The 14,116-nt window shown below is 49.1% G+C and overlaps 8 protein-coding genes across 8 annotated transcripts; 3 read left to right on the top strand and 5 right to left on the bottom strand.

The window, feature by feature from the left end:
• Positions 1–12: 12 nt before the first annotated feature.
• Positions 13–1,089, bottom strand: CABS01_02121 (pectinesterase; the record flags this gene model as incomplete). Its single annotated transcript, XM_060535499.1, has 2 exons — positions 13–873; positions 967–1,089. The coding sequence occupies 2 exons, from the start codon at positions 1,087–1,089 to the stop codon at positions 13–15; spliced, it is 984 nt and encodes a 327-aa protein (XP_060395804.1).
• Positions 1,090–2,991: 1,902 nt separating this feature from the next.
• CABS01_02120 (uncharacterized protein) lies at positions 2,992–3,688 on the bottom strand (the record flags this gene model as incomplete). Its single annotated transcript, XM_060535498.1, has 3 exons — positions 2,992–3,147; positions 3,224–3,357; positions 3,439–3,688. The coding sequence occupies 3 exons, from the start codon at positions 3,686–3,688 to the stop codon at positions 2,992–2,994; spliced, it is 540 nt and encodes a 179-aa protein (XP_060395803.1).
• Positions 3,689–4,816: 1,128 nt separating this feature from the next.
• On the top strand, positions 4,817–6,043 carry CABS01_02119 (uncharacterized protein; the record flags this gene model as incomplete). Its single annotated transcript, XM_060535497.1, has 4 exons — positions 4,817–5,111; positions 5,218–5,340; positions 5,412–5,645; positions 5,748–6,043. 4 exons carry the CDS (start codon positions 4,817–4,819, stop codon positions 6,041–6,043), a joined length of 948 nt encoding a protein of 315 aa, XP_060395802.1.
• Positions 6,044–6,512: 469 nt separating this feature from the next.
• On the bottom strand, positions 6,513–7,637 carry CABS01_02118 (uncharacterized protein; the record flags this gene model as incomplete). The annotated part of the gene is made up of 5 exons (XM_060535496.1): positions 6,513–6,745; positions 6,822–6,921; positions 7,092–7,159; positions 7,209–7,337; positions 7,409–7,637. 5 exons carry the CDS (start codon positions 7,635–7,637, stop codon positions 6,513–6,515), a joined length of 759 nt encoding a protein of 252 aa, XP_060395801.1.
• A 713-nt stretch (positions 7,638–8,350) lies between these two features.
• Positions 8,351–8,737, bottom strand: CABS01_02117 (uncharacterized protein; the record flags this gene model as incomplete). The annotated part of the gene is made up of 1 exon (XM_060535495.1): positions 8,351–8,737. The coding sequence occupies one exon, from the start codon at positions 8,735–8,737 to the stop codon at positions 8,351–8,353; it is 387 nt and encodes a 128-aa protein (XP_060395800.1).
• Positions 8,738–10,322: 1,585 nt separating this feature from the next.
• Positions 10,323–10,917, bottom strand: CABS01_02116 (uncharacterized protein; the record flags this gene model as incomplete). Its single annotated transcript, XM_060535494.1, has 2 exons — positions 10,323–10,543; positions 10,599–10,917. The coding sequence occupies 2 exons, from the start codon at positions 10,915–10,917 to the stop codon at positions 10,323–10,325; spliced, it is 540 nt and encodes a 179-aa protein (XP_060395799.1).
• Positions 10,918–11,739: 822 nt separating this feature from the next.
• Positions 11,740–12,632, top strand: CABS01_02115 (uncharacterized protein; the record flags this gene model as incomplete). The annotated part of the gene is made up of 2 exons (XM_060535493.1): positions 11,740–12,231; positions 12,336–12,632. 2 exons carry the CDS (start codon positions 11,740–11,742, stop codon positions 12,630–12,632), a joined length of 789 nt encoding a protein of 262 aa, XP_060395798.1.
• Positions 12,633–13,346: 714 nt separating this feature from the next.
• Positions 13,347–13,997, top strand: CABS01_02114 (acetyltransferase; the record flags this gene model as incomplete). The annotated part of the gene is made up of 1 exon (XM_060535492.1): positions 13,347–13,997. The coding sequence occupies one exon, from the start codon at positions 13,347–13,349 to the stop codon at positions 13,995–13,997; it is 651 nt and encodes a 216-aa protein (XP_060395797.1).
• Positions 13,998–14,116: the final 119 nt, after the last annotated feature.

Below are 14,116 nucleotides of genomic sequence, written 5' to 3'. Positions count from 1 at the left end.
AGGAAGCAAACTTCAAGACGAGTTCCAATAAGTTGTGTCAACCCAAGAAGCCCAGCCCGGAAGAATCGTGTCAATGGAAACCGCACTTGACAGCTTCTTGGCCCAGCTCACCCGCGTGCCGCTGGCACCAGTTCCAGTGTTGCCATATTCCGCATAGTAAACGTTGGCAGTGGGGTTAGTGCCCCAAGCAGACCATCCAACAGGCTTGACGACATCGCTGAGTTGTGAGTTTTGGACGACAACGCGCGCATATTCCCTCCACGGCCTGCCCAGCACCGTAGACTCCTTGGCCACACCAGCACCTGACTTTGCTGCGATTGTGGCCTTGTTGATCACGTACCAGTAGCCGTCGGCGCTGTCGCGACCACTCGCAGTGATGTATCCGGCACCGTTGATAGCGATCGTGCACTTCTCGAACCAAGCGTTGCCATCGTTGCCGAAGATGAAGTCAGTCGCGCCCTCAATGTAGCTGTTCTTGTAGACTTGGTGTGGCTTGTTGGTATAGATCGTGTCCTGATAGCCGACGAAGCTGCAGCCGTAGTACGCTTGGTACTGGCCATTTGCAGAGATGGCTAGAGCTTGAGAGCCCTTTCCATAGCCATTTATCAGGTTGACGTTGTACAGACTGAAGTAGCTAGTCGCAACTCTCAGTGTTGCGGATAAGTCGTTACTTCCAGCATCCGCAGCTGATAGAGTATTGGTCAAGATGACTTGGTTCTTGGTGTAGTCTTGGTCGTTGGTAGTGTATGCGTAGATGACGAGCTTTCCACTCAGGCTGGGAATGGAAACTTGTCCAGAGTAAGTGCCCGGCTGGATGAAGATTGTGGTAGTTGCGGTGGAGCTGGCTGAAATGGAGTTGATAGCTGCTTGAAGCTTTGATATACATCAGCGAAGTGACATCATATTAGATCGCCATGTGAGAGCCTAGAAACCGTGGCGCCTTTGTTTTGAATTGAATTTACTCACCGTGGTGTATTGGCCACCCGATTTAGCAACGACGATTGCGCCGGATGGCGGCGATGTTCGCGAAGCCGCAAAGGCATTGCCTACTAAAACCGCCAAGGTTGAGAGTATGTCGAAGACCTTCATGTTGATGCGAGCCTGTCAGCGATAATTTGTGATTCTCTGCAATCTTCACGTCGAGGAACATATAGATGTGGCCAAGGTTTTGGAGCTGCCACGTTTTATAAACCTTTGACCCTTGGTACTATTAACCTAGCTGGAAGTACCGTCACTGCGCGTGACCTATTAAACAAGTGCTCAAGATGAAATCCTTGGCTGCATGAAAGCCAGTCACTAATAACCGCCAATCGATCCCGAATCGACCATGCGGTCGAAGCTCCAACAAACTAATGGTCTCGTACTATCTGTCGCGGGGCTCGGAGACACAGAAATAGGTGGACTAAAATTCCCCGACGGCATGCAGCCATACCTCTTATCTTTCCCCGCCGCATGCAATTTCTCCGAAGCTACGGAGTAGTCCCGGCCGCGCTATAGTATTCCCGTCCACAATGAGCTCTCTGGCCTCATCAAACCTAATTTGAACGTTGCTCAGAGAAGGGCCAGTGGCAGAGAGTCAACTGGAAATTTACATCTAGCATTGAACCTTTCGCGACAAATTGAATTGAGTCGATGGCAATGTGTTACATCTTCTGTCTAACTTTTAGCCCTCTCAAGCTCCCTACCTTGATTTATGCTTCCCACTTGATGCTTATGAAATGTGGAATGAGCAAAGATGACTCACGATTGGCACATGCAACACTGTTGGTATACACGTAGGCAGGTCAGACCTTTCGGTCGCGACTAGGTCAATAGGTTAGTATAGGTCTATTACGTATATATAAGAGGGGAAGATCGTAAGCAGAGCCCGCGATCCCTTAGTAAGTATAAGTAAGTAGAAGGGTCCGTTTATATAAACCCAGACTACCTACCTATTACTACTACTTAACTACCTAATAGGGCCCCTTTTCTGCCTCGTAATCCAACAAACACAGTGCTGTTTATTAACGCCAACCCGCAACTCCGTAAATCAGATTGATATAGGGTATACAAAGGCAAATCCCATCAATTCTGTCGTGAATTTTTCATAGAAAATCAGTCAGTGTGGTGCGACTCACACTAAGGTACTGCTTGCTTGAGTTTACGTTCTGTCACTTTCGAACTTTAGAGAATGCCGTTCTAGCAATCAGGAAGGCACACTAGCTTAAGGAAAAGGAAGTTATGTTCCAATTGGGCCGGCGTTACCGCCATGCATGCATTTACTATTAAACTTGAATAAGAACTTCTCGGTTCCGAATATCTACTGCCCGTTGTCTTTGGATCCGAGGTCAAATGCTTGAAATCGACAAGCAGGATGAAAATAAAGTCGACAAGTGGAGTAAGCTAGGCAAACGCACAGTTTGTGCTTAGAAACAGCTAAACGCGCGGCACTCTGGTCTTGCTAAGAGTAGAATATGTTTATCATGTAACCTTAGTTTTACTGGAAGCAACTTCGTTCAAGTTGCCAGCGCAACAATCGGCGCATTTCCATCATTTGAGGTTCTTAGTAAGCTACCGCAAATCCACTGGAAAATTGAAAACGAGTCTAATCTTCCACCAGAGACGGCGCATGATTCTTAGCAAGCATCGCATCCCTCAGGGTTCAAATAGGAGAACACAGCAGTACCCGGATCCTTTCCCACTATCTAGGTACGTGGCTCATCCCCCCGGAGGCTTGCCATACGGAATGAGAAAGACAATGTATCTCATAGACCCTACTTAGACGCTTCATTCAGTTGTTCCAGTCTTAACGTCTGTCTCAGTGCGATTCATTTATCGCCATCCAATTCATCAGCTCTTGCCAGTTTACACATTGGTGCTTCGTCCCAAACCCGGTCACTCCGCCAAACTCCGGCTCAAGGATCTCAACTGTTAGATCCTGTACGTGGAGGAAAGTCAGCCCTCCCATACTGAAGGGATGAAAATGCACCAAATGCAGGTTGTAGGGTAGACTTACGGGGCGGCACATGATGGCTTGGCGTAAGAGATCAAAGCAATGGCCAACATGGTATATGTCATAAGAGGAGTTGGCATCTGTGGTGGAATCTGCACCGCTGTGTTTTTGATGGGACGTGGCATGTGAGGAATTTTGCCGGTTGCCTTTCGTGCCTGGGTGAAGTTCGTACAGTGCTAGGCGCAACATATCAAGGCAGTGGATTTGATGGAACACAGCAAAACAACTAACACCAGATGTGATAGCAGGGTGTTCGAAGAAGCCACCTTCTTTCGGAATCAAAGAAGACCACGCGTTATTGACACTAATAGAAGGCGGCATGGCGTAGTCTTCGTCTAAGTCGAAGATTCTCGGCTCGTTCTTCACTACTTCCACATCAGTGATGCGGTCTTACAGGGGCCCGTTCTTCTCAATGTGTCGAAAGAACATCTTAATCATAGACTTACACCGTATTTCCGATCTCACGGGCTCTTCCCCGTAAAGTGTTTGTTGATGTAAAGGTGGAGAAGCATGTCTGTTGAGGACGACTAATGCAATCATGAGAAAGATGTAGAAAATATGGACTTTCCCATGCTTCCAGACTCGCTCTAATCTCGATGGCGTCTTGTTGACCCCTTCCCCGATACTCATGTACTGATGAGACGGGATCTGGAAACGAGTCACGACGCTTTTCAGCATCTGGAGCAACGTTGCCATCTTGCGACGCAAGCACCCAAGACGCCGAGTATCACTAGTAGCAGACTGCAGTGAAAGACTCTGCGAAAAACGGTTCCAGCACCTACTGTACTTGGGGAAAAATTTGGGTTAGAAATTTGAGGCGTAGAGTGGCCGGCTTCTGACTACCTGTCACTCCTCAGACGATGCCGCGTCCCCATTCAAGCTTGTATGAGCAGAGAAAGTCATGGCTAGGCAGCAGCGATGAGCGGCCGCCGGAGCAAGCGCTTCTCAGTTGAAATGATGTGATCCGCGCATGATACGTGCATCACGAGTATCTTTCTAGCCCCTCTTTGAGAAATCGACTGTCTCAGCACACGTCGGATGCGGCCAGGCCGTGATGCATTGCCAATAGTGATGAAGCAAGTGAGAATAGCGTCGTAGTCTGAAGTGCATCTATCACATTCGTATGCTGTGCCGCACTTTGCGCTTTGTGTGAGGCGGTCATGCTTGTGGGGCCTAAACGCTTCCTGGATGTAGTCAAAGGCTGCCATCGAAAGCCAGGAGCTGCGATTGCCTCAGAAGGAAGGTCCTTGAGGTCTTTTGGGTTGTTTGGCTCAGGGTTTCCACTGCATTGTGTCAACCAACAATGCCACAGGGATTAAAGTGAAGATCTCACCGTGTCCGCCAGCACAGTGCAGGTACATGAACAGGGGTAGGAGGGGGGGGGGGGGGGGCGGGGGCGGAAGAGTCAACCCACGATATTTGGATAGCGGGCGCGAGTTGTTGGAAAGAATGCAAAAGTGCGGCGGTGTTTCGCGCCAAAGAGCCTAAGCCCAACTAGCCTATGCATCCATGTACTTGATGTGACTTAGATGAGCATTCGCATGCCTGATTACCCACTTCTTGAGGAGTTCTCACGTCAGTTGTCCGTTGTTGGTAGCCAATAGTTTCGACCTCGCCGCGAGTACCAACTTCGGAGGACACCACATCCTTCGACACAGCCCGCAAGCCTTACCAGCTTTCTGAAGTTAGTACACTGAACTTTGATACGCTTGTTCGTGCTTGCGCTACAAGTTGAAGTGGCCTTTCCTCAAGAGTCCCTCATCACTTATGCGATTCTCGGGCTGCCAACCGACTCCATAGCTCAAACCCCCAAGTCAGACCGGCATGACTATCTACGAAGAAGACGACTCATCAAACAGCTTCGATGGCGAAGCTGAGTATACCCAACAGCAAGACGATGGCGAGGAAAACGGTCTGCTCCCCTCCAACGGTAGACACGGCTCGACCAAGAGGCCTACGAATTCGTGGTTCTCCAGCAGGTTGCAGATCGGTCTCATCGCACTGAACAGCTTCTTCCTGATCTTAAATATAGTAGCCTGGAGTGCTTTGGGTATGGCTTCAAATTCGCAGGATACAAAGCTATTATCTTGTTTGGTAGACTCCCAGGTTCTTCCGCCGAGTAAGTTCCGATCCCAGCTTTCCATCGGTTCAGGCGTTGGGTCTTCGACTCCAGCATCTTATCCGCTTGATATATCTGCACGGAATCGTAAATGAACATCTTGTAGGCCCGGCAACAGAGGCAGTTCAGTATGAGCTTCGTCGGTTCACGGGGGTAGGAGCTCATGAATCTGAGTTCGTCGGCCCAGCAAGTGACAAGATGGACAGTAAATGGGACCACCTAATTGACAGTAAGGATTCCCACGACAAGCCTCAGCGGATGTAAGCGAGCTAACGGCCTTTGACTGTCCCTCGAACACAGATGGCAAGTGGTTTGCTATTGCCCGCGACATGTTCGTCAAGGTCAATGGAAATCTTGATACGGGACTACGAATCCCAGATGACCCCGAGGGCCGCTTTTTCGGCATGCTCCAAGTTAATCATCAACTTCACTGCGTAGACATTCTGCGCCGCTCAACATGGTTCAACATCAAGCGCTATAGAAACAGGGATCATTTCAGCAATATGACTGATGAAGATGTCATTATACATGCGAGTAAGCAGCACCATATCCACAGCACCATATCCTTACGAGATGAGTTCGAGCCTCATGGCTCACGGAGTCAAACTCCCACTAACATATCATACTGCGTTGTAGACCATTGCGTAGAGATTTTGAGGCAAAGCCTTCAATGCCATGGGGACACTGCCATGCTCACATTCAACTGGGTTCACGGTCATGACTGGCCACAATCGGCGTGGAGGTCGCTGCACAGCTGCCAGAACTGGGACGCTCTGAACGAGTGGAGGGCGGAGAATGACATCAGCCATCTCGTCACGCACCTAGAACGGCCTTCTTGGGTATTGGATCCGAATGCCGAAGCACCTGGGCACAGAGGTGCTGCTGAAGCTGTTGATCCAATCGTTTGCAGAGACTTGGAGTGCGATCCCTGATATCAACTTTCTGTTCCCTCGTATGAGGTCCTGTAAACTTGCAGGTCTATGCCAAGTATATGTGCAATGGTGCAAATAGCTCAGCAAAAAGCCACATTAGGTTTCAGTAAGAATGGTAGTGGTAATACATGTTTTTGAACTTGGCCCATGGTACAGTGCACAATGAACTCCGAACCAATGTGCCTCTTTGCCTCAGTCTGAAAGGTATTGAGCATATCAACGGTATGGGATGTCCAAGCGGCTTACTGACCGGTCGAGAGAATACTTAGTATCCTTGCTCCAGTGCAAACCGGTTATCAATAGATTGTTGTAGTATGAAAGGTAGCCATAACTTCATCGTAGAAAAACTGTTACAATTCTGAAACAGGTTTGCATCCATTACTCGCCTTCCACGATCTAATTTCGAGTACTGACTAGTAGACATTGCAAGACCAGGTCGTGCTTTGACCTCCCTCGTCTACTAGGTATATCATGGAGGAGTAGCTAGAACTTTGACGCCGTGGGGCTTCTTCGGAATCATCTCTGTTCCCGGCGGAGCCTGGTGACTGAGAGTCCACTCTAGTATGCCATCAAAATCTTTACAGATCTTGTTCGTGTTGAAGTCCGGCCAAGGATGGTTGGCGTCAGCTACCCAATGCGACGCGACTAAGCCAACGTCGGCATGACACATGACGAACTGTCGGAGAATCTCTATGCAGTGGTCTATGAATTGTGTTCTCAGTTAACTTTTGCCCATGAATGCGTTTGGGGAAGACATTGCAATCATTCCAATGCTCACCTATATGGGTTTGAATCATTTGCTCATCGTTGCCTCGGAAGTCGAACCCAGTCTCACGATAGTAGTCAATATTGTAGTATATGGCTTTCCGTAGCAGGCTCTGCTCTCTAGAATTAGTTTCACCTTTAGTGGCCTCACTAGGTACTTCCCTGTTCTGTCGTGGTGATCGTGAAAATCAAACAGATGTGCGTTACCTACCACACAGTGCAGCTGATGGGAAAATTCAGGCTGCACGAAAAAGCCGGAGTCCGGATGGGTCTGGCTTCGTACAGCTGTCTGAAGAGATTCACCGAACTTATTGTATTCTTCATTGCTGACAGGAATATCCAAAGGTCGGACTTCCATTTGTAAGTTCTGCCCTGATTGTGAACCACCTGGAGCACTTACATATACTGATGCGATCCCAATTTTCATCCAGCTCTTGACTGGGACGTCCTCGAAACTTGGATGGATATTCAAGAGACCCATTAGTCCTAGCCTGAACAAATCGATGAGGAATATGTTCCATAAGAGGAGCTGACGATTCAGGCAAAGGTCAGAGCCTAAACCGATAACTGTTGCAATTATAGGGGAATCGCCGCACTTACAGAAAGCCGAGGTTTCAACAAAGCAGTCGTCTTCTCTCAAGTTGCCATCCCGGAAAGCCAATATGCCCAGGAGAATCACTGAAAGTAGCCAGCCGGAGGCACCAATCGCGACCTGTAGAGCAATTCTTGCCTGACGGATGTACCGGTTGGCATGGGCCTTGGAGACTAGGTGCTCGTCGTCACCGTCTGAAGATGCCAATCCAGTATAGGAAGACTTTGAGAACCACATTGTAAAATTCTTGATTGTCCGAGAAAACCCCAATTCAAGACGCAATGGACTCTTCAGCATCTATCTTGCCTGCTCAGTTGAAAATGAGCAGGTTGCTCTGCCAAGGACCAAGGCAGCACAGGTATTGAGAAGGAGCAGGGGGTGCCAGTCGTTGCACATGCGGGCCTGAATGAAAAGATCTTTGGTCCTATGCACCTCCGCCCCGGCGCTAGGATAAGAACTTTGGTAAGAACGAGTAGCTAAGTAGAGTCCATTGTGCATCACCCGCTCGCGCCAGAATCCTTGTCAGAAAGGTCATGCATATGCAGTTCCGCCCCTCAGCGCTCAGTGCTGCACTGTTGCGGATACACTAGCGTGTGGTGCTGTCTGAACTACCCTAGGCGGGCGTCTATTGATTGATGGACACCTTATAGAAAGCCTCCTTGTCTAATACTGCCTGAATCGCAGCGGGGAACCCGGACCGTTCCGCAATTTTGGTACATATACTGGCCAGTGACAAGGGTGTGGGTGTGAGCCTCAATCCACCATGTTGAATCTTCTACGTCAAACATTCGGTTGCAATTTGGTACTTCAGAAATAAGTTCTTTAAGTTTGGAATGCTTGTATTGGGTGATCCAAATCGCGACATGTTCTGTTGCCGTTGAGACATGCCTCAGTACATACGTGGAGCAAAGCGAGCAAAGCCATCTACAAGCTAATTATCACTACCCCACTCAGACAGCCTTATCATCCTCCTCAGTCTGCTTGTTGTAACTGCTCCAGACGTAGGCCTTCTCAAGGAAGTGTCCAGCATCAACATTGTCTGGGTTGGCATCGCGTTTCTCAACAGTGCTCTCCACCTTCGCCGGCTCCTTGTTGTAGCTACTCCAGACGTAGGCCTTCTCCAAGAAGTGACCAGCGTCCACATTATCGGGGCTGGGTTCTCGCTTCTCGGCAATGCTTTCTTCCTTAGAAGGCTCCTTGTTATAGCTACTCCACACGTATGCCTTCTCAAGGAAGTGCCCAGCGTCAACATTGTCCGGGTTGGCCTCAGGAGTCGGAGCCGAGAAGGCAACAGACGACAGGAGGGTGGCCAGGAGAAAAGTGTAGGTAGTCTTCATTTTGAGAGGAATTCGGTTGCTAGCGACTGTTAGATGGCAAAATTTTGTACTCTGACTGTCAGAATGGTAGCAAAACTTACCCTTGAGCGTTCTTCTGGTTTTGGAGAAATAGGATGGGCAGCTATGAATGGGCACTGCGTGTTGATGGGTTGATGATCGTAAGATCTTGTCCCTAAAAGATGAGAAGTCGCCAACTATTATAGACCACGCAACAGGATCTGAATTTGAGGAGTCGACATATCACTGAGCATGAAGTTTTCATGCCCAGGCTTTACATGCTTAGCCGAGAAAGCCCATGATTTGGCCAGGAACAGTACCAACCAACAAGTGAGACCGCTTTTCCGTAGTAACAAGCTGACACCTTTTTATTACGTTGTGATTGGCTCAACACGCCTGTGCCACATCGATGATGACTCCCACTGCGAGTGTATTGTCAAATGGGTACTGTACTTCAATCCTTTTCGTTTACGAGGAAAGCTGAGATTCGATGCTTCCTGCGCTTCAGTACGCCGAAGCATGAACAAGGTAGCGCGAACCTGCATTATCTGGGTTTCATTCACCAAAGTTCCCATGGGTTTCCAGAAAAGGACCCACCAGGGGAGTAACCTCGACGATGTCTCGGACCGTCCTTCAGATGCTGACGACTGATCTTCGTTGGTTGTTGCAAGCCTAGCGTCGTTTTTTGCTTACAGCCAAGCCTTGTTGGACGCCGGTGAGTACGATCTTGGCAAATCCCCTTCATGGACGTCTTGCCAGCTCAAGTCGTGGAGGACCACTTGGTACTAGCATGAACCGGGTATTATGCATATGGTATCTCGTGCAGAGTTCTCGACTCATGAGTTTGGGTTCAGGCAGTTTCTCATGGAACAACAGACAGGACAAGGATGAAATCACTTCCCCTCACTTTATATCCGCATTCACCCGTCTAGCACGCCTTACATCTTGTGTTGTAAACTTTAGATCTTCCCCATTCCACCAATAGCCTCACCCTTACCGGTGAGTGAGGCTGTTTGGCAATCACAGTCTCGGGCTTCGGACTAGGCGACGCTTAGATGCAGGTTCTAGCAATACGGGAAACTCGAATGCAGTGAGCATTTTGCCTCTTAGGATCTTTTCTCTGCCGCCATGAGGTGTTGATTGATTCAGGTGGGTTAGATGTGAAGTCCAGGACAAGAACTAAAGAGTCTCGCAAATCCGAGCTCGAGTGCTACAGGCTTCTGAGGTCTTGATCGTTGACTGCTTATACACGAATGTACAGCTGAGAATCATCTAATTGCGGGTATTCTCATGATAACTTCTTTAGCCCTTAGACCGCCAGTTCTGAAGCTGGGATCGCTGCCAATGCTGTAAATTTTCCCAATTAATGCATTGTTTCGTGATGCCCCAGCCCAGCGGCTTCCCCCAAGCATCGCTGACCTCAGAAACTGGAGATCCAGGGGGGCTATTTGCTTCAACGACAAGCGAGTCGCCACACATAATAGTCAACCTGAGGTATTCCATACAATGCTCAACGTGATAAGCAGCTTGCTTCTTCCCATCACTCGATAACCAGTCCGAGTCCTCGATCCTGTGGTAATGGGCCATTCTAACTATGTTCTTTGCACAAAAGGCGCTGTAAGCGAGACCAAGATTCAACCTTTTCAAGATGATAAACGGAGCGTACCAGGCAGTGCAATTGATGTTGATTGCTGATATGGTAGAAACGCTTCGTTGCGTTTCCACTCTCCTCTCCATTGAATGGCGGTTGGAAACCCTCGGCCAGGCCGTAATCACCCGCATTTGGTATCCAAACGCCATCACCAGTGCCTATGACGATTTATTCTTGGTTAGTATCATCATTTGGATGCTTTTGAACACTTACCTTCAAGTATCGTGAGCCAATTCTGATTGACCGCGTCGTTCCATCCGACAAAACGCTCATCGGGAGTCATCACCGTCGGAAGGGTTGGAGTGAAGACACTTGCAGGAATAGGTGTCGACATGGTCCGATTGCTCGCCGGGCAGGTGTTGCTGACAACCAATTTTCGGACCGAAGCTCCAATGATCACTCCGAGCAGTAATACTGCTAGATGAGAGAGTACCAAAGTATAAGATTGCGATCTCTTCCGAAGCCCCAGAGTTCCGGTATGGTACTCCTGACTCGACCGATTGACACGGCAATAATTAGCCGGGGCTGTCATTATGGATCGTGTGTTGCAAGAAAAGAATAGTGAATAGTCGAGGGTGAAGAAACTAGATGTTCCTCAAGATGACCACAGTTCAGTCAAACATGATGCGAGGCCCCCTCTAAGAGACAAATAGCATCTCAAAAGCCCTTGCTGCCTTGGGGAGTAGCTTGCCTCCTTGGCAGCACGGGTGTGCGCCACCATTGCCGCCTGGGCCGACAAGCATTTACCAACATAGAGCCAAGGGGTCAAGTCACATCAAGCCCATCAATAACCAAGGCCGGGAATCCAAGTTTTCCAAAGAACATTGGTAGACATGGATTTGATGCGTCGACCATAGCCGTCTTCTAAGACAAGGCAGTCGTACCATTCTTGCGGCAGTCTTGTACACCTTGGGGGGCGCATGTTGCAACAGACGTGGAGATGTCTGCACTGGCTAATGTCTAGGCCCTGTAGGCGCCAAGCCAAGTTGTTAACACTGTGTAATATACACACACACGAATTTCTTCTCCACTATACTAGGCATCCGGGGTACCAACTCAACTGGGTCACGATATTGTCCTGCATCAGACCATTTGGACCAGAACTTCGGTATTCTTGACTTAACTTACTATTGGCTGATCTACGAGTTCCGCAATGCACTTGATGGATTGCTCATAGCTGCATTAGATGCCATTTTCGTCTGCACATTGAGTCGTCCTTCGCGACTGACTTGCTCCCGGTCGAAGAGCGTTCAACGGAGCATGGAACGCATCCTCTGATTCTCCCTTTGTTGCAATCCGCCTCTTTCTTCCCTTCTCTCTATCCCTTTCCTCGGCACCTTCCTCGAAACAAATCATGGCTCACAAGACAACTTATGATACAGAGCGCAATAACTCAGGCTCTGAATTGGAGTCTTTTCTAGATTCAGAGCCATGTTCAGATAAATGGTCTACAAGATCCAGGCATTGGTTATGGGATGTTGGTCTCCTACTGATTGCTTCGGGTTGGCTGATTCCCGTCTTCACGCCGTTACCACAATCCTCGTCCGCGTCCTCTCCAGCCGAGGGTTTAGTATGGGAGAGGCCTCGCAACACCCCGCTTCCTCCTCAGGTCTTCGAGCGTGTCAAAAAGACGTTTGCGCCAGACGAAAGGTATATCGGACCCTCAAACACAACTCATCATAACTGGGATCATTTGGTTGCCGCTCATGACGCCCTATACATCCCCGACGCCGAGAAGTTCGACTTGCCTAAGGGCATTTTCCCTCCTTTTGACCATCCGAACAAAAGCGGGCAGGGCCCTCCCGCGTTTTATGTCGTGACCGTTTTGCACGAGCTGCATTGCCTGGTACGCAAAACTCCCCACACTGACTGTGGAAATTCTCATGAGGCGTTTTCGGCCGAAAACTCATGTAGACGGCAATAGATTAAACCCATACTTACATTACTTAGAACATAATCCGCTTCCACTACTGGCAAGTGAAGGGCGTCACCCCCGCAACTCCTGGGTACTCGGAAGCGTCTTGGGAGGTCCACTTGGATCACTGCTTCGAGTATCTGCGACAAGCTATTTCCTGCGGTTCTTCATTCGCGATTGAAGGCGCATCTCCACTAGAAGACCCAAACGATCCTGGTCATCTGGCATCTACTGTGACAGGCTGGGGTATAGAGCATAATTGCATCAACTTTGAGGCTCTTCGTGCCTTTCAGATTAACCAAGAGAAAGTTTATAATGCCACGTGGGAGTAATACCTGAATGCGCTCAGGTCCACCCGTAGATAATATGAGAATAAACTTACACCTGGGGAAAAATCTTTGAAAACCAGTGCACTAAAGACAAGGAATCTAACGTGCTCATCGCTGTGTCTTGGCCTCCGGAAATAACATGAATCATTCCCGAGGAGAACGATCAGAACCCTAAAGTATGCAGAGATAAATAACGTCAGCAACGATTATCAGTCACATCCAAACCCATTTTCATGCGCTATGTAATTCGAGCCAAACACTTGTTGTTGAATCGTCGACCGGAGTGGTTGATCAATCGAGTTTTAAAAAGCAAATGAGTGTTGTCGGCCCCGCTGGCTTCCTGTCGTACTACCTACAGCCGGCGGGGCTCGTCCCGCGCACGTTGGCGCTTGATTGACTTCTGTGGGGTCTTTGTAACCACTTGCGCCACTGCATGAGTATAAGCACATTCCAGTCCAGGATTAGTACAATGTTCGTTGGATGTCGGGGTCAAGCAAACAGGCAAGGGTGCTGGAGCTGTTGAACCGCCCGATGTACCCCCATCATACAGATATAAAGCAGTGCTGGGTCTCCCAGCCGGCTGTTTGTCCATCACCGCCGTGTTGACGACCAACTTAAATCAATGCCGGAGGCAAACTAGGCCTCACCGATTATCTCATCGCAGCAACGAATCGTCTATCCAGCTGTCAAATTTGAATCCCCCAATTTGATCCCAGTATGGCGCTGCAGGACTCATCACGACATGGTTCCGTGCTTGAAATCGGAACTCCAAGGCTGATTATCCGCACAGCTGTCCAGTCAGATGCGGAGAATTTGCTTAATTTTCTCCAGACGCCCAAGAACTTTCCCTTCCAAGAGTCGGAACACACCCTGACTATAGAGAGAATTCGCACCCGCATTGACAAATTTGTCGACTTTACGATGAATGGAAAGAACGGCTGGATTGTTGTCATTCTGCGTGAGACCAATGAGTTGATCGGCAATGGTGGTTACAACACGTTCGAGACCGTCGACCCAGCTGAATTTCTCGCCGGCAAGACCACGCTTCCATCGGGAGATAGGCGGATGACGGACCTCGGCATCAACATCGACTCCCAACATTGGCGTAAGGGCTATGGTCTTGAGACACTCGAGGCATTGATTGAGCATGCTCGAATCGAGTTGGGCTGTGAGGTGTTCAGGATTGAAACGGGTGACGACAACCAGCCGTGGAGGTCGCTCATGCGTGCCGCCGGCCTCGGCCAATTCGAGTCGCGCCATAAAGCCAGCTACGATGCCAATCAGGAGGTTTGGGCATGGAAATTCGACGCGGGTCACTGGGAAGAGTCGAAGGCGAGGCTCGAGGAAAATGAGAAGTGGCTGATCTAAATGCACAGACTAGAGAGGCTGTAGATATAGGCGAGGTGCGTATGTAATTAAATGGTTGAAGGTATAGAGGGCTTTTGGGTTGCTCAACGCTTTCGAACCATTGTCCTCATACACCAAGA

Source organism: Colletotrichum abscissum (assembly GCF_030869225.1).
Source record: "Colletotrichum abscissum strain IMI 504890 chromosome Unknown Scaffold_4.1, whole genome shotgun sequence".
NCBI lineage: Eukaryota > Fungi > Ascomycota > Sordariomycetes > Glomerellales > Glomerellaceae > Colletotrichum > Colletotrichum abscissum.
The sequence above is the reverse complement of the archived record's forward strand: the minus strand, read 5'-3'. Positions and strand labels throughout refer to the sequence as shown.